Genomic DNA, 22917 nt, shown 5'->3' with positions numbered 1-22917 from the left:
ATCTTTGAACAAAGCAAGACTGAACCTGGAAAAAAAAGTTTGTGGTTGTAAGTGATTGGCCTACTGTAAATAATTATATTTATCTTTTGGATGTAGCTAATATACTAGTAATAATTATATTATAGAGTAATGCGATTTCTCGAAATTCAGTGTTACAAAAAAAGATACTACTATTAAAAACAAGGCAGTCATAGAAATGGTTGTTGCATTTACTTAGATGTAACATGTATTCTGATAGAATGTCCATTTCTTAAATGTAACATGTATTCTGCTATAATGTTCATTTCTTTTACTATCATACTCAATGCATTGATTCATTGGGGCCTCTCTGCACTGCCTCATTTCTTTTATGCATTGCATTGTCAGAACCCAAAAGTCTACTATTTAATCACTCGTCTATTCTTTTCTTTGCAAGTCTATAAATTAGAATTTCATATCTTCTTATAGGCTGCCCCTATCATGTTATCTCTTTCATCGTCCTGTTGTATAAATCTTTTATGTCTAGGTGATAGGAGCCATTTAAGAAGGGAGGGGGCTTAGGCCCACCAAACATTTTGTTTTGTAACTATTTTCGATATGACATGAAAATTTGACACGATCACATATGAAATTAATGAGTTTGAATAAAATTTTTATTAAATTTGTGCCTTTGTTGGGATGACTTGTTAAGAATTTGATAATTATATTTTTGGACTGGATTAATAAGTCTTTATTGGATTAGTGTAAATTAGGTTTAATAATGTACTATGAGGTTTTAATCCTGTAAATAAGGTTTAACTTATAAATGTGTAAATCAAATTCTGATTGTTATCGTATCGTCTCAACTCATACTATATCGTGTCGTTAACGAATTCATGTCGTGTGGGGATCATGTTCGGATTTGAATGTAACAAGTCGGTTTAGTGTTCAGATAGGTATGATCCAGATTAGGTCGTTATCAGGTTGATCTATTTACGATCCAACTTCATAATTTGTTATCACTAGCAAATTTTCATCCCGGTTTATAGTGACATATGATAGTCAATATTATGAAGCACTCACCTATCTATATGTTTATTTGCATAAATCTATAGCCATGGGCGGACACACATGGGAGGGTCTAGGGGCTTAATCCCTTGGTAAATAGGATTTTTAATATTTTTTCTTTGTAAATTTTATTAATTCATACTAATTTTATGCAAATTCTTATACAAAAGCCCCTATATATGAGCTAAATAATACATGAATATAGTTTAAATAATTTTTTTTATAAAATAGCCCCTATACGTGACGATTTTTGCGTCCGCCCTTGTCTATAGCCCTGTCAAATTGTGAAATCTAATAGATGTGATTCATGATTACAAAGTGATGTAGTACCACCGTACAAGATTTAGATCAAGATATAACTTTTGACTTCTTTTTCACGCTTGTTCAAAGCTTTTTTTCTTTTTCTGGCTTGTGCTCAATGAAGTAAGTAGTTATGACTAGAAAATGAATATTCCCAAATTACAAGGAGATACAATGCACTTATACTTTATTCAAAAATGGGAAAAATTACGTGGTGGAAAATTATAGGTGATGAGTCGGCGAATTTCTGATGTTAGTGATGAATGCAGGAAAATGCAGATCACGACACAGAGAATTTACGTGGTTCGATTTACTGAGGTAAATCTACGTCCACGGGAAGAAAAGAGGGCAGAGTTGTATTGCTTGATCTGTTTTCTACAGCTTACAATACAGACTTGCTATTTTGTATTTTTCTCTAGAGATCGAGAGAATGTCTAGAAGCTAACCCTATCTATTTGATCTAGGTTCTTATTTATACCAAGGACCAAGATCGTGGCATGCAGCTATTTACTAGGCAGTGGATGTCGTGGAGATCGTGGCGATCTTGCATGGGTCCACTATCCTGCATGAGTTAATGACTGCTTGACACCACTAAATAGATCGTGGGTGTAGTGGAGGTCGTGGAGGTTCTGCATGAGTCCACTATCTCCCAGTTCGGTCGAATACTGAGACCGAACTGCTGAATTATTGCCGAGCAGCTTTTGCCGATCTGAGAGTAGAGCTTGATGCCGACCTGAGAGCAGAGTTTGATCGGTTGGCTTTTACCGAGCTGTAGGCTGGGGCCGAACTCTTTGGTTGTGCCGAACTGAACTCTTTAGTCATGCCGAACTGATACTCTTTCTTGGGCTTTACTGCTGTTGGGCTTGTTTAGTACGTACTCCATCACTACCCCCCCCGAAAAGCGAAGTGAATCACTTCGGCATTCTGGATAATGGTACGGGGTAAGTTGATGTTTGTCCTTGGTCTGATGAAGTGAACTCTTCTTTGACCGGACTCGTCTTTGGTCTGATGAAATAAACATCTTTGACCGGACTCGTCTTTTGGTCTGATGAAATAAACATCTTTGACCGGACTAAGCTTGTGTCCTAATTTGGCGAGTTTTATCGCTCGGATCGGACTTTCCGTTGTCCTAATTTGGGGATCGGACTTTCCCTTGTCCTAATTCGGCGAGTTTTATCGCGTGGATCGGACTTTCCCTTGTCCTAATTCAGGCAAGTTTTATCGCGTGAATCAGACTTTTGTTGCAGTTCGTTTCAGACGAAGTGCTTGGTTTTTAAGCCGAATTGTGGTCTTGTATCCTCTGTAGAAGCTTTGACTCACAATCGTTGGCTTGTTGCAGCTCGTTTCAGACGAACTGCTTGTTTAAGCTGAATTGAGGTCTTGTATCTTCTGTAGAAGCTTTGACTCACAATCGTTGGCTTATTGCAGCTCGTTTCAGACGAACTGCTTGTTTAAGCTGAATTGAGGTCTTGTATCTTCTGTAGAAGCTTTGACTCACAATTGTTTAGCTTGTATATGTTCTAAGAAGGGGATCAGCCTTCGAAGAACAAGATACCCCAGTAACATTTGTAAGAGACGACACGCACAGAGAGACAAAACGCATGTAGACAAAACGCACAGAGACAAATAAAGACCAAGTAAACCAAATAAAGCACATTGACTGAACAAGACTCAAGACTGACTGACTGGACTGTCTCTTACAAATGGAACTTTTTGAGGTTGGAAATGTGCCATGTTCGGGGTACCTGTTCTCCTGACATGTGAGCCAATTTGTAAGACCCTTTGCCGAGGACTTCTGACACCCGATACGGACCTTCCCATGTGGGTTCGAGCTTGCCCAGCTTTTCTGCTCGGCTGACTTCGTTGTTTCTCAAGACGAGATCTCCCACTTGAAATTGTAGCTTCTTCACCCTTTGGTTGTAATACCGGGCTACTTGCTCCTTGTACTTGGCTGCTTTTATGCATGCCAATTCTCTTCTTTCTTCGGCAAGATCTAGCTCGGCTCTCAGTCCGTCGTCATTCATTTCTGAGGAGAAATTTAGAGTTCGGGGACTGGGTACGCCGATCTCCACCGGAATCACGGCTTCAGTGCCGTACACAAGACTGTACGGAGTTTCACCGTTGGAGGTTGTGGGTGTAGTTCGGTAGGACCATAGGACTTGAGGGAGATTTTCTACCCATTGTCCTTTGGCTTGTTCTAACCGAGCTTTTAACCCTTTCACCAGGATACGATTTGTTACCTCCGTTTGTCCGTTTGCTTGTGGATGAGAGACCGAAGTGAACCGCTGTTGAATATTCAGCTCTTGGCACCAATTCTTGAACGTCTTGTCGGTGAACTGAGTCCCGTTATCCGAGATGAGGATGTGGGGTATGCCAAATCGGCACACTATGTTCTTCCAGACGAAATCCAATGCCTTCGAGCTCGTTATCGTAGCTAATGGTTCAGCTTCCACCCACTTCGTAAAGTAGTCCACGGCAACGATTAGGAATTTCATTTGCCGCGGAGCTTGAGGAAGTGGTCCCACTATGTCTATGCCCCATTGCATGAAAGGCCAAGGGCTTTGCATAGTGGATAGATCGGTCTGCGGCATCCTTGGGATATTTGCATGGATTTGGCACTTCGGGCATGTCTTGACGAGCTGCACTGCTTCTTGTACCAAGGTTGGCCAATAATATCCCCATCTTAGAACTTTTTTAGCTAAAGCTCTAGCTCCGATGTGGCTGCCGCACGATCCTTCATGAACTTCTCTGAGGATGTAGTCCGTCTCTTCTGGTCCTACGCACCGCAATAACGGCTGGAGGTAAGACTTTCTAAAGAGGACTCCTTCATGAAGTTCGTACCGAAGTGCTCGGCACGTGATCTTCCGAGCTTCTCTCTTATCCTCGGGCAATTGTCCTTGATCCAGATACTGCAAGATCGGCGTCATCCAGTTCGGCGAGCTGGATACTGAATGTACCTCGGCTTCATCAATGCTTCGATGCATTAATTCTTCCGCCTTTGAGCTCGGATCTGAGGCCAACTTACTTAAGGTATCTGCTCGGCTATTTTCCGCCCTGGGGACGCGGATTATCCGAAAATAGGAGAAACTTCGGCTGATGCTTTGCGCTTTGTCCAAATACTTCTTCATTCTCTCGTCACGAGCTTCACTTGTACCAAACATGTGATTTACTATGACTTGTGAATCACAATGGACTTTGAGAGATTTGACGAGCAGACTTTGCGCTAACTGGAGTCCGGCAAGGAGGGCTTCGTACTCGGCTTCATTATTAGTAGTGGGGAATAGGAACCGAAGTGAGTAGGTTACCTCGTGTCCGTCGGGAGCGACGAGTAAAATACCAGCTCCACTTCCCATCTTGTTTGAAGCTCCATCTACGAATGCGCTCCAGCAGTCTGGCGGCTCTACCTCGGATTCCAAGGGCTGTGCTAGTTCGGCATTGGCAGAATTTTTCTGTTCGGCAATGACAGGGATTGCTTGATCGAACTTGGCCTCTGTAAGAAAATCTGCCAAGGCTTGTCCCTTGATGGCTTTCCGAGGTAGGTACTCGATTGAGTGTTCTCCCAGCTCTATGGCCCATTTGGCGATTCTGCCTGATGCTTCTGGCTTGGTCAAAACTTGCCGAAGAGGCAGATCGGTTAAGACGCATACCTTGTGAGCATAGAAGTATGGCCGCAGTCTCCTTGCTGCATTTACTAACGCCAGAGCAATTTTTTCCAGAGGTTGATACCTTGTTTCTGGACCTCTTAATGCTCGGCTTGTAAAGTAGATGGGAAACTGCTTTAGGCCTTCTTCTCGTACAAGCACTGCGCTGATGGTTTGATCTGATGCCGCTAAGTATAAGAATATTACTTCGGCTTCGGTTGGAGCAGAGAGAATAGGAAGCTTGGCTAGATAACTTTTGAGCTCGTCAAAGGCCTTTTTCTGCTCGGCTCCCCACTCGAACTTTGGTGCCTTTTTCAACACCTTGAAGAACGGCAGTTGCTTTTCGGCTGCTTGGGAAAGGAATCGATTCAGTGCGGCTAGACATCCGGTTAGCCTTTGCACGTCATGTATGGACTTCGGCATTGCCATGTTCTGAACGACTTGAACTTTTGAAGGGTTTGCCTTGAGTCCGTCCTTTGAAACCCAACAACCCAGAAACTTTCCCGAATCTACCAAAAAGGTACACTTTTGGGGATTAAGTTTGAGGTTGGCTTTCTTGAGCACGTTGAGAGTGGACTTGAGGTTGTGCTCGTACTCCGAAGTGCTTTTGCTTTTGACGACTATATCGTCAACATACACTTCGACCTCCTTTCCAATCAGGTGCCGAAAAAGCTTGTCTACCATCCTTTGATAAGTGGCTCCGGCATTCTTTAAACCGAATGGCATCTTTTTATAAGCGAAAATGCCGAAATCGGTAATGAAAGCTGTTTTCGGAGCGTCACTCTCATCCATCAATACTTGGTGATATCCTTTGTATAAATCAAGAAAACAGAAAATTTCGAAGCCGATCAAAGCTTCTACTTTTTTATCTATATTCGGAAGGGGATAGCAATCTTTAGGACAGTGCTTGTTTAGATCGGTAAAATCTATGCACATCCGCCATCCTCCTTCTTTTTTCTTGATCATCACAGGATTGGCCACCCAGGAAGGATATTTCACCTCGAATAGTACATCCGCTTTTAGTAATTGGCGGACTTCGTCATAGATGACTTGGCTTCTTTCTGCCGCAAAGAGTCTTTGCTTCTGTTTTACTGGCCGGATTGAAGGATCAATATTTAACCGATGAGTGATTACCTCGGGGGGCACTCCGGTTATGTCCAACGGAGACCATGCAAAGACATCTTTGTACTCCTTGAGGAGCTGAATGGTCTTTTCCCGGAGTAGAGGCGTTCCTGCGAAGCCGATCTTGACCGTTCTGGATGGATCATCTTCGTATAACTGAACGGTCATTGAGTTCGGCTCTGAAGTGACTTCGGTCATCTCGCTTGCCTTTGACTCCGGTTGCTGTGATTGCTATGCTTGATGGTGCCGAACTGATTGCTCGGCACTTTTAAGCGCAATCTGCAGACATTCTTTTGCTCTCTTTTGATCACCTCGGATGACCGCTATCCCACCTTTAGTGGGGATCTTGATGGTGAGGTGATAAGTAGAGCAAACGGCCCGAACTGTGTTGAGCCAGTCTCTCCCCAGGATGATGTTGTACGGGGACCGAGCTTTCACCACAAAGAACTCGATCATCGTATTGGAGCTTGTAGGCGCTTTTCCCACCGTGATCGGAAGGCTGATAATACCTTCAGGGCGGGTGTCCTCCTGGGCGAAACTTTTCAGAGGAAGTGGAGCCGGACTGAGCCGAGCTGGATCCACTTCCATTTTATCGAAACATTCTTTAAAAAGAATGCTGACTGACGCTCCTGTATCCACAAATACTCTGTGGATCAGTTTGTTTGCCACTCCGGCGTGAATGACAATAGCGTCTTGGTGAGGAGAGATGGCTGGGACGGGATCGGCATCTGAAAATGTAATCACTTCGTCTTTCTTCAGCCTTTTATGTGTGGGCTCCTCTTGATTGGAACCTCTGCGTTCTGCTTTTAGGGACGACTTAGTCTTCCCGGCAGGGAGAGCATCAATAGTCTGGATTACTCCATCATATTGCGGCTCGTCGTCGTCTTCGGAATCCTCATGCTTTTTCGGATCCTGAGGATTGCAGTTCGCACCTCTCTGCCTTTTGTTCTTTTTCGGCTGCTTGCTTTGGTATTTTTTTAACGTTCCTGTTTTCACAAGAACATCAATACCTGCAGCCAAATCTCGGCATTCCTCGGTATCGTGACCGTGGGTTTGATGGAAGGAGCAATATTGATCCTGAGGTCGCCGTGCGGCTGATTTCGTCATCCGCTTTGGTCTTTCGAACATATCGGAATGTAGTTCGAAAATTTCCGCTCTTGACTTGTTCAGCGGTACGAACTGAGCGGGCGGCTTCTCGGGATTGAGACGGGGTCCCAATCTGTCTTGCACCGGAGCCTTTTGAATTCTTTCAAATGGAGTCCGGCGAGGATGCCCCCGATCGCTATGATCGGGCTTCCTTCTGTCTTCTCGGGACGATGAGCTGTCTAACGACCGTTTGCGACGGTCTGCCTCATCGGCCCGGGAGTACTGGTCCGCAATGTCCCACATTTCCTGAGCTGTCTGCGGACCGCACTCAACGAGCTTCCTGTAGAGAGCTCCGGGCAGGATTCCATTTTGGAATGCCGAGATGATAAGCAGATCGTTGAGATCGTCTACTTGCAGGCATTCCTTGTGGAATCTTGTCATAAAGTCGCTGATTTTTTCGTCGCGACCTTGACGAATGGAAAGCAGCTGAGCCGAAGTGATCCGGGCTTCCGCTTTCTGAAAGAACCTCCGGTGGAAAGCATCCATTAGATCTCGGTAGGATCTAATGCTGCCTTGAGGAAGGCTGTCGAACCACCTTCTGGCGTTCCCAATGAGCAGCTCGGGGAACAGCTTGCACATGTGGACCTCATTGAGACCCTGGTTCGCCATATTATACTGATAGCGTCCCAAGAAGTCATGAGGACCCACGAGTCCGTCATAGGTTATCGACGGAGTTCGGTAGTTCCGCGGCAAAGGAGTTCGGGTGATATCGTCCGAGAACGGAGTCTTTAATGCTCCGTACATGGCGAACCCGACATCTCTTCGGTACGGAGGAGATGGAGTTCTCCTGTGGTTCCGGTACCGAGGAGGAACAGGAACATGTCGGGGTTGAGGATTCTTTCTCCTGGAAGACACGTCACTACTGCGGTAGTGACTTTCATGCCTAGACGAGGAGGGAGAATCCGTCGTTGTCTTCTCCGGCTGTTGGCTCTTCTGCAGGAAGGTTAAGAACTCCTCCTGCTTCTCGGCCAAGAACAGCTTGACAGCTTCATTTAAATCGGGCTGCTGGGAAGACTCGGTGCGATGACTCCTGGAGTGGCTTGTTCCTTCTTCGTGAGAACCGGAGGTAGATGTCTCCCGAGGCCGTTTTTCAGACCTGCGAGCTGGACTAGCTTCCTCACGGTTATCACGAACGGTATTATGGGTGTTATGTGATCTGGTATGCATTTTTTTGGGGTAAAAAAAAGGGTCAAAAATTCGCTTTATCACAAATTTGGTTCTCTTTTTCCCACAGACGGCGCCAGTGATGAGTCGGCGAATTTCTGATGTTAGTGATGAATGCAGGAAAATGCAGATCACGACACAGAGAATTTACGTGGTTCGATTTACTGAGGTAAATCTACGTCCACGGGAAGAAAAGAGGGCAGAGTTGTATTGCTTGATCTGTTTTCTACAGCTTACAATACAGACTTGCTATTTTGTATTTTTCTCTAGAGATCGAGAGAATGTCTAGAAGCTAACCCTATCTATTTGATCTAGGTTCTTATTTATACCAAGGACCAAGATCGTGGCATGCAGCTATTTACTAGGCAGTGGATGTCGTGGAGATCGTGGCGATCTTGCATGGGTCCACTATCCTGCATGAGTTAATGACTGCTTGACACCACTAAATAGATCGTGGGTGTAGTGGAGGTCGTGGAGGTTCTGCATGAGTCCACTATCTCCCAGTTCGGTCGAATACTGAGACCGAACTGCTGAATTATTGCCGAGCAGCTTTTGCCGATCTGAGAGTAGAGCTTGATGCCGACCTGAGAGCAGAGTTTGATCGGTTGGCTTTTACCGAGCTGTAGGCTGGGGCCGAACTCTTTGGTTGTGCCGAACTGAACTCTTTAGTCATGCCGAACTGATACTCTTTCTTGGGCTTTACTGCTGTTGGGCTTGTTTAGTACGTACTCCATCAATAGTAGCATGTTTTTTGGAACTTTATGAGTAGTTGAGTAGTGATTCAGTCATGAATTCCAAGTCTTAAATTATGAGTTAGAGCCATCTTTAAGTAAATGTGCAATGAATACTGAGGCCATTAACGTAACCCCATGTCATGTGTGTGTGTACATTGCTTACTCTCAAAATCTTCTGCTTCTGATTCTGCTCTGTCGGTGGGAAGATAGATCGGTGGTTAGAGCTCGTAGTTGGCACGAAACGAATATACATGATAAATGATGATGATGATAAATGCAATAAAGAGTTAGAATAATATTGCATAACACGAGCAATTAATTAAGGACCATAGTTGTTATTGCAAAAACTCCTCGTCGGTGATGCGCTTGAGCTCCCCATTCTGAAAATTCACATTTTAAATTCAAAACAAAAGTAACAATATTTTCACACGTGTCAGCTACAGCCTACAGTAGTGCAATAGGAAATAACCGGCTCAATTTATACTCCCTTTTTCATATTTTATCATTTTGGTTCGTCCCACGATAAGAATTACAGTACATTTTATTTTTACCATAAATGGTAAATAGGTCACGCATTCCACTATATATACTCGCATTTTATTATGAAAAAATATAAAAAGCGGACCACATATCCCACTAACCTTTTGAACACATTATTTTTTACACTTTTTAAAACTTGTACACACATCAAATATGACTCCTATTATGAGACAGTGAGAGTATATACTGAAAGTTAAAGTTTCAATCCACATTTGACAGTCCACTCTGATACTAACGATAGCATTCAGCGAGATTCTATTTTGAAACTGATTGATTTTAGAATGGAATCTAATTAGGATTTGATTGCATTCAGTGAGATTCTATTTTGAAACTGATTGATTTTAGAATGGAATCTAATTAGGATTTGATCGATCTCTCTTTCATAGCTCAGATACATTCAGGAAATGAGATAATAGTAACCCACTGTAAGACATTGAATCAATGTAATAGGCACAACGAATTTGATACCGATCGAACTAAAAACAGAACATGGCTATTCCTTCTTCACTTCAGCTGTAACACACCAAAATTTACAGATAACCCACAAATCCAATGCTATTTTTCATACATTCCAATTCTTAAAAAAAAGAAAGAAAAAACTTGTAGTAACACTAACACAACACATCTCTCAAAAAAACTATTATCAATATATGTCATATGTAACTTTAACAGAGAGAATAATATATTTGGTATTTAGATATACTAATAATTAGCCTAAATGGCTAGGCTATATAAAAAAAATCCGTCCAAAATTCCTATACAAACATCCAATTTACACCGAAGAAACCAATGTTGTAGTATTGACCATTGAATTCAATCTCGCAAACACTCCAACCAGAGGGGCAGTGTTGTAAGTGCAAGCCTCAGTTTGCATAAAATTCCCCCTCCGATCCGAAAACTCGTCGTTGCTGCCGGGCCCACCCACCACTGCCCCGACGACCACGTTCGGGTTGGGGCTCCTGCGGCCGTACCAGTGGTCGTACCCCTGGGTGCACCCCACGAACGTCTTGGTGTCCCTGTAGGACTCCATGGACGCGCAGCGGTGGTGCACCCGCTTGGGGTAGTCCCGCCCGTACCCGACCAGGTAGCTGAGGCCCATGGGATTGGAGCCCAGGATGTAGGCCACCTGTGATTGGACCAATGAGAGGATCTCGTCGGGGCCCACCGAGGGATTTCTGGGGCAGGAGAGGTTTTGATTGGTGGAGCGGAGGTGGTCGGTGTAGACGGTTAGTAGGAAGACGGCGTTGGAGACGTACTGCATGTTGTTCCATTGGCGGGTGTAGAGGAGACCCCCTGGGGTGCGCTGTACGTTAGCGGGTCCGTTGTTTAGGTTTAGATTGGCACAGATGTAGTGCTCTGCTTTGGTGGTGTATTCTTCTAGGATGTGCTTCTCTTGTTCTGTTTTTCCCTCTCTTGGCAACTGCAACACGATATACATAGGCTCCTTTCATTACTCGAGATTAAATTGATTCGAAACTACTAAGGTTATTCTTGTTATAGAATGAAAGTTAAACACTAAATTGAGTCCAAATTATACAATCAAAACATTCATAAGACTCCGTACTTATAATCCATCAAAGCAAACACCACTTGAGTTAGAAGTCTTGAATATAAGAGGACCAATATTGAATTAGGATTTAGGAGTGTGTATTCAAAACTTAAAAAAAACGAACTACAACAATTTCCCTCACAATATTATATGTGACTCTGGTATGTGGTGAATAAAAATTCAGTGGTCCAGACATATTGTCACGTGGCGTGTCTAACCAATCATAATTGCATAAATCTCTTCCTTTCTTTTTTACCGTTATGATTAGTTGAACACACTACGTGATAATATGTACAGACCACTAAATGGGTGAGAGGAAGAGAATCCCATGTTGAGAATCTTGAGATTAACATTTCATTTTCCTCGTCTTTTTAAACAAGTAACTAAAGAAAATATCTTTAGTTTTGCTGGATTCTATTAAAGAGACAAAGCTTAGTGATGACGCCATCAAGAAGGACCTTTACATTGTAGAGTTGGTTGATCCTAAGATAAAGTAAATTAGTTAAATTAGAGTCAAGAAGTGCATCATTTGTAAGTGCTAATGCTTTGCGCCTTTTAAGATGGCGGGGTTTAGATATACAAAAGGGGAACAAATGTTTGGTTTATGTGATTATGAATTTGAAAAATAATGGTCTAAAGATTCAAGCACCAACCCTATTGTTCCAGTGTAGAGGCACCCTTTCCTTAATTTGTCCCATTATATGTGTGCTAAATCACGACCGACACTAATATAAAACTCACACCACAAATTTTACCCAAACCCAAAAGTCCATTTTGCCTGACATATTTTCCCTCTTAAAGTGCCCCTAAGTATGGATCAAATGAGAGAGAGATGAATAAGTAAATTACCATAGAGGCGAGGAGTTGGAGAGCAGCATACTTAACATCCCAGCTGAATTCAGTGATGGGCCAAGTGATCCCACCAAAAGAAATGGCATTATGAATGGTATAATTGAAGAAGTGGAGATTGTCGGTGGCTTTGTATAGCCACATAGCTGCCCACAATAACTCATCCTTATATCCACTCACCGACGTATAGTATCCCTTCGCTCCTCCGATGCTCTCATCGTATTTACCTCTATACTTATCCGCAAACTCAAACAACTACATAAACACATCATTCAAATACTCTACTCAGGGACAAAAGACAAAACCTAAAGTATTTTCTACATTTCATATTCGAAATGTTGAACAAAAGAAATTTCATAATAGCTACTACTATACTTTATTCAACTCCCATCACTAGGTTTAATGATATTATACTATATTCTCCATTTTAACATCATCATATGCTAATAACATCAAAGACCATTACACACTTTCTGCCACGAGGTTGTTTTGTAGTAAAATGATATTTCGTTATAATTTAAACGAATTATATGTACGCATATCTGAGATGATTCGAACCTTGATTTATTGTCTTGTTTGAAGGGAAAAAAAATCTCTACAACTTTAGTAGTTATAACTGTTGTGCAAGTGACACTTAACAAATCACGATCCCTATTAATTGTGGCGAAAATGTTGGACTACCTACTTATTTTAAGGAAGCAAACTGCCTTGCAACTACTTGTGTTTAGGGAAATTTGTCATAAGGAAATTCATCCACGTCATTGTGTTAATTACTTGTTTTTAAATATGCATTCTTTAATTATATATTAATAATAATTAGACAACAAAAAATAACCTAACATAACAAACTCATTAACCAACTTACCTGTTGTGCATGGTCCAGCAGAAGGTGGGAGTAGTGTGGGTTTGTCCTCCTAAACACTATCGAAGCCGCGGCCATGGCAGCGGCCGTCTCGGCCGCCACCTCGGAGCCAGGATTCTCCTCGTCCACCTTGTAGGCGCGGCGGGAGGTCGTCATGTCCTCCGGCCTCTGCCAGCACAGGTGGTCGGTGTCGCCGTCGCCCACCTGACCGACACGATTAACGGAATTAATTACAATTAATGGTTAATTAAATTGGTCACAATCAAATGAAATGCTCCCATAATCACGAGATAATTGCGTGCTTTATTTTGACACGACATTTTCTGTTGTCTGAAACCGACACTAGTTATTACGACTCGGTGTAGACTAACTAGAAAACAAAATTTTAAATTCCGGACCCCACGCACAAAATTAAGGGGCCGGCCGTTTGTTACTGCTGATGAAATTCAAATTTTCAACGAGAGATTTTCCAAGCACTTCTATTTCCGGCGTGATTGTGGGATTTAAAGCCCACTACTTTTCCTTTAATCCTCGTGAAAAATCGTGCTAAAATGTTGATTTCATTCCTTTATAATTTTAAGTACTATACTAATTTAGAAACAGTAAAACGATGGACTCCAAACTGAGATCTTCAGAAATTTACCTGAGCCCACAAAACATGGGGATGAGTGTGTGCTTTAATGAAGTAGTCAGTCCCCCATTTGATGGCTTCAAGCGCGTGGCGTAGCTCGCCTGCGGCGGCGATCTCGTCACGGAATTGGATGACGCCCCACGACAGCATTGTGACGGTGAAGGCCATCGGGAGGCCGAATTTGACATTGTCGCCCGCGTCGTAGTAGCCTCCCACCAAATCCACCTATGTAAAAAAGTATTTATTTATTAATGAAGCATATAAATAAATAGAATGAGGAAGAGGAAGTGGGTCCCACCCCTTGTTCGAGGCCGTCGGTGAGGCCGGAGTGGTGGCGCCAGGTGACTCTCTGGTTGTAGGGGAGGCGGCCGGAGCGCTGCGCCTCGAAGTAGAGGAGGCTCTTGGTGAGGGCGTCGGCGTAGTCGAAGAATTGGTAGGAGAGGGAGAGAGTGGGGAAGAGGAGAAGAATTTGGAGCCATAATTTGAACCCCATTTGCTGAACTTGAATGGGGGAGGAAGCTCTCCTCTACTTCCTGAGCCAATCACTTTCTTTCTTTACCTTTTATTTCTTCCTTTTTCCTCTCACTATAGCGTGATAGCTTCCCTCTTTTTATAGCATCGCAAATCTTGCATGACATTAGTATTTCTTTTTTGTATTTACTTTATGAGTTAACAATAAAACTAAATTTAGGTTGGCTTATACAGTAAAATTAATTAGTGGGAGGGTCCACTAGATATATAGGTGACTTGAGCGAGTGTAAAACATTGACCATATATTATGTGTTGTGAATGTTTAATTACATGTGCGTGTGTAGAGTGAATGAAACAGTTGCTATGTGAAAGGGGAAAATTTCAAATTCTTTCAAAATATTGAATGTGAAGATGCCTCATCATTTATACATTTGAAATGGCAGAGATGTGTAGATTCCAATTGATTACATGCCCTTTTTGTTCCCTTGTGAGGAAAAAAGAGAAAAGACTATATAGCAGATGATACTAATTACTGCACATCAAGTTACCCAGAATACTGTACTCGCACATGAAGTTACTGGGTTTATAATAAAATTTAATAGAATTACTTAATTATTACTATGACAAGTACTCAAAATATGATCATGATTATAGTCAGACCTATTTTAGTAGGGGATACGAAATCAAAATGGAGGTAAGAATTCAAGGCTGGAAGATTTCTTAACTTCACGGTTTAATAGAATCAGCAATGGCACCCGTCCCGACGGAATTCCGACCGGCGTGCCGGAATTCCGCGGCGGACGTCCGCCATTGTACATGGTATGCACGGATACGGAATTCCGCCGAGGATACCGCAGTTCTGCAGCGTTACGCGGAATTCCGTCGCGACGGGCGTGCGGACGTCCACCATTGCGTTGACTCCCACGGACGTCCGCGCGGAATTCCGTTTTTTGCATTTAATTGCGGGAAGTCCTTGGGGATATCCGCCACTGTGTAGTGGGAGGTCCTTATGACGTGGCAGTGCAGTGGGAAGTCTGTATGACGTGGCATGAGGTGTTTTTGAGAATTCCGCCGGGAATTCCGCGCCACTGCTGATGCTCTAATCACGTCACTTTTTAGAATGTTGTTGAATTTTCTAATTTATTAAAGTACTAAACACCAATGTCAAAATTGGATTTTAATAGTTGGATGATCAAATGGAACTTCTCTTTGACATGTAAAAGCCAATGTTGATTGTTTGGTTTTTGTATGGTTAGTTTACAATTATATTGTTACTGAAATATGTATTATGTTCATAAAGTGGCTTGAGCTGAATTAATATGCCAACAAACAAAATTTGCAAATTGAGGAGAAAACCTGGTGAACAGAATATATTGCCCAAAAGATGGTGAAATAGATAAGAAAAGGTTGTGTTCCACGAGCCTCCGATCCAACGAAAAGAAGAATAAGATTAATCAAAATAACAAGAAAACTGGAAACTCAGTGTGAATTTGATTTGGTTGATAATTGATTGTGTATTTATCCTGAAACAATTTCATATGCCTTGTATAGGCTAGACTTATTTGCATTCAATCAAGAAGAGCTTTAATATTGTAATCAATCAAATATTTCTAGTACGTTTTGATTTCATTTTATTTATCTCTCATTGAGGTGATTCAGTTAAATGTGGAGTAGTATATCACACTTCCTCTAAAGTTAAGTAACATGATTTCGACTAGTAGTACTTTTGCAAAATTTCTTGAAATCGCCACCTTAGTTAGAATATCAACTCATCGGTATTCTGATCTCACATATGTAAATTCCACAATTCCTATATTGATCTTCACATGTATGAAATGTCTGTCCTAATCGAAATCTTTTACTATTTAATCATGTTGGGTTGAATTTTATGAAGTGTTAACAGTTATTTTGATGCCAAAAACAACTTGCATGACTTCCTAAATCGGTTGGGGAATTCGTTGGAAAACTACACTAGAAATAGCTATCAGCCTATCACCTTTCGTTTCTTACTCCCCCATATAACAAGATCATCCCAACAAACAGAAAAATGCATATGATCGAATCCCAACGAAACAAAAACTGTATATGATTGAAATACTCTATAAAATTCATAGTAAGAGATTTACTTCTCCAAGCATTTTTCATTTGACTTTTAATTGTTGTTTGCAGCTTGTGGCTAGAAAGATCTACTCATTCCGTCACAATTAAGTTGAGTCAAAACTTTTAGATAAATAAATTATGTTGAAAAGTAAGAGATGAATAAAGTAAAAAAGATAAAAAGAAGAGTAAAATAGATGATTGAATAAAATAAGAATGATTTGATATTTTTTGTCGGCCTAACAGGTTAGCTTGAAAACCAAAGATCAACAATTAGAGTCCAAAATTTTAAGCTCGAAAAAAATCGAGCAGTAGCTTGGAACCAAATATACCGGCTAAAATCGAATAATCCAATTCAAATCTCTGTATAAATTGAAAGCAACATTACACTTTATCCTTCACTTGTCTCTCTTAATCGAACAAGAAAAATAGGAAACACATGACATTTCCACTCATCTTAAAACATACTACTGGAGTAGTAGTAGTAGTAGTATTTACAAAGAGAACAAAATAATAAACTAAAATAATGTACTATAATTTGCTTTTGACACATATAGATTTATAGACCAATGCTCAAACTTGATAAAGACAAGCTCACACAAACTAATGTTCAAAATCAATTCTCAAACCACTTATATGGCCATCAACAAAACACCAACCCAATATTTCAAGCACTGCTCACCGCAATCTTATTCAGTTTTGGATTCAAAAATTCATAGTTATCTCTTAAATTGGAAATAGGGTCAGGGAAGGAGGATTTGAGTTACATACTATACGATATCATTATTTTAATAGTCTAATCTATTTATAATTTCCTTGGTTTTAACCTTTACTTTATGAAAAATTATTAGGTCTCGTTTTTTCTGGGATTCTTCCTGTTTTTCAATTCATAATTTTGAATTATTCATCAACATAATAATCAAAATAATCCATTTAAACCATATCCTCCCACTATATTCTGTTGAATATTCCATTGAGAAGAAATATGTCGTGGACTAAAAATTTAGGACCATAAATGTATGTTCATGTCAATTAGATGTGCTTCTTCAGTTTTTTAAGTTCAGCAAATAAAGACAGTCAATCATGTGATATGAGTCATATGACGTACAACCACTTGATTTAGTTTTAGTAAATGTTTGGGTTGTTTTTTTTTTTTTTGATAAAACCAAAAAAAAAACACAAGGTTAAAAAATGATCTAACCTTTGGGTTGCCAATTAACCCATAAATTGGCAGTAAATTGGCAAAGATTGGGCAACCCAACGCCCAACTATGCAAATAAATTGAAGAATTGCACTTAATTAACCTATATTTAGACCTCCCTTAGAGAAGGAAAATAGAATGAATGAATTGTGCTTGGATTGGAATTGATGTTTGGGCCTACAGAATTTCTTTGCATAGATGGTTCAATCTTACCGGTTGAAACCAAAGTTACATTACCATTGCACAATGTGAATCACTACATTTTTATTAATTACTCCCTCCATCCGTCCCAACTTAATTGTCACTCTTGGAAAGGGCACGGGTATAAGGTATTAAGAAATATAAAAAAGAAAAGTTGATTAGAAAAGTTAGTGAAACGTGTGACCCATTTTTTATATTAGTTTTATGATAAAATATGAGTAGAGTGAGTTAGTGGAATGTGAGACCTACTTACTATTTATGATAAAAATAAAGTGTGACAATTAAGTTGGGACGGACCAAAATGGAAAAGAGTGACAATTAAGTTGGGACGAAGAAGGAGTATTTCTTTATGTTTAAGATATCCAATATTCGTTAATTAATTAATCACATTTAGTTTAATTTAACTAATTTAATTTGTTAAGACTTTTCTAGTTCAAGATGGTTATTTATTGTATTAGAAATAGGTTCAAACTGGCTAGAATTGAAGTATAAAATCATACTCCCTACATGATATAGTAATATATAGTCATTTTGCTTTTTTAGTACGTTCTATAGTAATATAGTCATTTCCCTTTTTAGTAAAAGTCAACATATTTTTCCACACCTACTTTACTCTCTCTTACTTTTTTCTCTCTTCATTTCTCTACCTTTTTCATTTTCCACTTTATTCTCCCTTTACTTAACTCGCCTAACACAATTTTTCTTAATCTTCATGCTGAAAAGAAACGTCCCCATTACTATAGAACGGAGGGAGTAGTTTTAAAGACCTCAAGTGAAAATAATCAACTTGACATTAATTAAGACATGTTTTAATACAATAACAATTCACCTCAAGTCAAAACTAATTGTTTATTAATCAAATTACCAGGATTGAGTCTGGCTAAAATTAATGATACATACTCAATGTTATATAATTAGTTTAAAAATAATAATTTCTGACATCTCGTTTTTTAGTAATCAACAAGAATGTTATGAGACTTTAGGCTTCACACTACAATCTTTCAGTGTTATAATGTTCCAATGTCCTTCGTCATCAATATGTACATTACAATCTTTCACGATACTTAGTTCATTTTTATTATGAAGATATATAAACTACTACAAGATACATTTGGCAACCTTTTCTATGATTGGCATAATACGTGTTACATTGAATTCAACAAACAAGATGCAACCATCCTTTCTACTATTAGTTTATTTTTATCTATTTTATATAACACTGAATTTGGAGAAATTATATTACATTAAAAAATAAAAACATAATACTACTAATATATTAACTAGGTAACATCATCCAAAAGATTGAACACAATGAATGCAAAATTGCAGATAATATAACTATTACTCCTTTCTAGGCCAAATATACAAGCACCAATTTTTTTTTCCAGGTGGAAACCTTGCAACGAGAGTAAACGTGTGGTTTTTAATAAAACAGAAAACAAGGTTAAAATGAGTGTTTTGGTACACGTCATTTTGATCAATAAAAAAACCAAGCTCAGATGCATTAAATTATCAATGTCAACACAGTGTATTAAAATATCAATTAAGTTTATGTTAGCATTTCAATATTATCGTGTTGATATTTTTAATACACTGTATTGATGAATTAACAGAGTTAGCAAATTAAGAAAGTTAGACACGGATCACACCTCTATATATATAAAAATAAGGATGATCATCATTTAAATTGTAACTTTCGTTGACCTTGGTCTATGACTTTCGAAGCTTGAATATAAAAAATTTCAACTTTTTTTTATTGTCCCACAACAGTGAAAAATTGACAATAACATTACAAATTAACATGATTGGATAATAAAACGATTTGTTTCGGAAAATGACTTCATTTTTTTGAAGTGTTGATTAAAACTACAATGTTATATCTGAAACAATGTGACTTTATCTCATACATCAATTTTGGGACAATTTTGAAATAATAAAAAAATTTATAGCTGATTTTACAGAAGATTAACCACAGATTAATATTTGCAAAACGAAATCATGCTACTTTCCGACCAACTAAAACCCTAAATTCTACAAAACAATAGCGATCAACAAATTAGAACATTAACCCAAATTCCTACCCATGAAAAGTTAATTCATCCTCTCCTTTCAATCAACACAACTGATGGATATGAGGACATTAAAATTACCAATTTTGGAATTTGGTTTTCTTCTCATCTCTTCACATTGTTGAAATACCCAAATGATACTTCTTGCAAAATTGGGTAATAGCATAAATTGATTTTGAAAAAAAAAAAGCAAAAGCTAGAAAAGGAAGAAATGTTAATCACGGCCTTTCAGAGGGGGAGACGGAGACTGAGAGTCGCGGGACAATCCATCCAAACATGGGCTTAATCATCTTTGGGCTCAAATCTATCTATCCGAATGGGCCCATAGTTGTCTACCAAAGAAGGACTAACCAGGATCTGATTAGGGAAACATTCGAAAAGTTGCTGCTTTTCAAAGCTACAATAGAGCCACTAGTCCACTACCCATCTAATTCTTTTACCTCTTTTCCAGACACAAATTACATACTCCTACAAATCTTTGAATAATGTATATCTAACTACCAAAGGAATGCTTACTGTTGGCCAGACTCCCATCAACCAGATAGTAACTCAATATTTCTTATCATCGAAAGCTATAGAGAGATTAAACGAGGGGAAACAGATAGCATAAAGCATACTCAATCTATCAAGTTATATAACAGAAAATGTAAACATATACGTCCTGATAAAGTCTCAAGTGATTCAGTAACTAGGGTTAATTCATATTACATATCCAAGCACCATACTCATCTAAGCAAATGCACCTCCAGTCTGGTGTAACATAGCATCTATCTCATCACCATCCTCCATCTCCAGCTGCAAAGGCACAAGAACTAAAAGTCAAGACTCCAAAGAAAACAAGAAAACTTCGAAAAAGGAAAGTTATAACAGTAACATGCTTCGAAAAAGGAATGAGTCCAACAAAAACACAAATTGGCCAAATTAACAATACACGTGTTAGTTTGGACAGAAAAGGAGATCTGAATCAAGAAAATAAGACCTCATCCGGAGTCTGCTCGGCCCGGAGGCGACGCCCATCAAACAGAAAGGCAATGGAGCTAAACTCCACTGATTGCCGGTCACAATAAGCATTCATAAGCTTCTTCAGCTGCGTGCTTCGTTTGATTCTGAAAAATACCTCATTCCCATCCTACACAAGCCGAATTAGCAAAGTTATAACAGTAACATGCTTCGAAAAAGGAATGAGTCCAACAAAAACACATATTGGCCAAATATTTTACACATGTGTACCATAATCCAACACAGAAGATTTAAAACCTCAAAACAATTACTGCCACAACCTATAGAGATCATTAGTTTCAGATCTATCCTTCCGATAGAAAATTTCACCCACTACCCACAATCAAATCCTATGATGTAAAACAACACCTACATAAGCGAGAGAGAAACAAAATTCCAGTATAAAAAAGGTGAAAAAAAAACACTTATCTTCTCAAGTTAGCCATTTGTGTTTGATATATGCTTTCAGAAAATTCTTTCCCTTTTTACCTTAAAACATAAAAAGGAATATCTAAACCTTCATCAACGCAATTTCGCCCAATCACCATGGATCATAGTTATGAATCGGTAAACAAGCAGCCAGAAAGAAAAGATTCACACAAAAAAGGTAAAAAATATCAAAGTAGAGTGAAATTCAAAACCCTAGAGCAAACAACGAAATCAAAACTATAATAAGAAGAATCAAAATCAAATCATAAAGTTATAATGGAAAATAGATAGAAGAGATGAACCTGGCCTTTGACTTTGAGGTTGATGTGTCCGGCTTGATCACCACCAGGCTTCTTGTCTTCCTCTTGACCGGGAGTCGACATTGTCAGTATCAGATTCAGACGCCGCCGTTTCGCTCTCTACTTTCCCTTTTAACTTGTGATTTCACCCGACCCGATTCGTATTGCGAATTTACCCCATAAAAACATATGCGACTAAATTATTTCTGTCAATTGTCATTAATTTATTTTTAATTAATTTTGAACAATATTTTTTTTAGCTATTCTTAACATCTACCTATTAAAATAAGTAAAATAACTACTAATATAAAATACGTTAATAAATTAAAAATCTTCTTCCAATTTGGCTATAATCCAATCAGCATAAACCCTGATCCTAAAAAAAGCATATTTATTAGTAGTATAATTATTTTATATAAAATCCGTTTGATTCATTTTTAATTCACATTATCTCGAACACACAGACTAAAAAATTGCAAAAGTTCTAACTGCTAAGTGCTAATTATGGAATATCTAATTCTATACAGCGAATTAATGTCCATCATATCATTCACTTCTTTAACTTTTGAATAATTCTTATCATATAAATTTTGAATTCAATTAAGTATAATATAATAATTATAATAATAATAATATTATTATTATTATTAAATAATAATAATAATAATAATATAAACTAAAACACATATAAAAATTAGTACAATCAATTATTTTTTATTAAAATGTGGAAAATTATTTAGTAGTTGCACTTGGAGTTGATTGAATGGGTTTCGAGTTGTTCTGTTCACAATGAGGACTGACGAGATATTTCTGAAGAAAATGGACTGGATAATTGAGCAGTTTAGAATTTTAAGGCCCAAGTTATTCATTCACTTAAAGCCCAAATCCATTGGTATTTTAGAAATATTAAAACTTTTCAAACTTAATATACTCAATCAAATTGAATTTACATAAATGCTTTTAAATTATTTTGTTCGAATTAAAACTAAAAACTAATATTTTCGGACATATGAAAACTTATTAATCTATGTTAAAGCTTCCTAGCTAAGCCTACTATTTAGAAAAGCTACTCAAGATCGACAACAATTTTTTCATTTCCCGAATAAGATAAGCTAAAATTAAGAGTGTGAATAAGATAAGCTAAAATTAAGATCGATAATGTTTGATAAATAATATAGTCTTTGGGATTATGTCATAGACATGATATGAACACCAAAAAATTTTAAAAACTCACATTTTATATGTTTATAGTTAATTTTTTATTAGGATAAATAGTTAATTTAATGGTTTTCACATCTAAACTTATTGGTGGGAAAGAATATTAATGAGACAATTGCTGATTGGTTCATTTAATATATTGTGGTACCGTAATCTCATAAACACGGTCAATGTTACGATCACAAAATCAATTCAATTAATATAGACATTAACAATAGTGCTGTGAACTTGGCTAGAAATTAACAACATACTACTAATTAATTAACTCATCAGCAAACCAACCGTTTTCTATGTTCATATTAAGGCGCATTATTGCAATTAAGGATGATAAAATAAAAACATTTGGACGAGTAAGAAGTAGTAATAATT

At 38.7% G+C, this 22917-nt stretch overlaps 2 protein-coding genes across 2 annotated transcripts; both read right to left on the bottom strand.

Moving 5' to 3' along the window:
- Nucleotides 1-10299: 10299 nt before the first annotated feature.
- On the bottom strand, nt 10300-14166 carry LOC121754066 (endoglucanase 11-like). The gene is made up of 5 exons (XM_042149402.1): nt 13863-14166; nt 13577-13789; nt 12937-13137; nt 12072-12326; nt 10300-11093 (listed from the first exon to the last, which is right to left on the bottom strand). Exons 1-5 carry the CDS (start codon nt 14055-14057, stop codon nt 10446-10448), a joined length of 1512 nt encoding a protein of 503 aa, XP_042005336.1. The 5' UTR covers nt 14058-14166; the 3' UTR covers nt 10300-10445.
- Nucleotides 14167-20205: 6039 nt separating this feature from the next.
- On the bottom strand, nt 20206-21486 carry LOC121753802 (small ubiquitin-related modifier 2-like). Its single transcript, XM_042149061.1, has 3 exons — nt 21334-21486; nt 20583-20732; nt 20206-20398 (listed from the first exon to the last, which is right to left on the bottom strand). The coding sequence occupies exons 1-3, from the start codon at nt 21412-21414 to the stop codon at nt 20333-20335; spliced, it is 297 nt and encodes a 98-aa protein (XP_042004995.1). The 5' UTR covers nt 21415-21486; the 3' UTR covers nt 20206-20332.
- Nucleotides 21487-22917: the final 1431 nt, after the last annotated feature.

Source organism: Salvia splendens, chromosome 11 (genome assembly GCF_004379255.2).
Source record: "Salvia splendens isolate huo1 chromosome 11, SspV2, whole genome shotgun sequence".
In the NCBI taxonomy this organism is placed as follows: domain Eukaryota; kingdom Viridiplantae; phylum Streptophyta; class Magnoliopsida; order Lamiales; family Lamiaceae; genus Salvia; species Salvia splendens.
The sequence above is the reverse complement of the archived record's forward strand: the minus strand, read 5'-3'. Positions and strand labels throughout refer to the sequence as shown.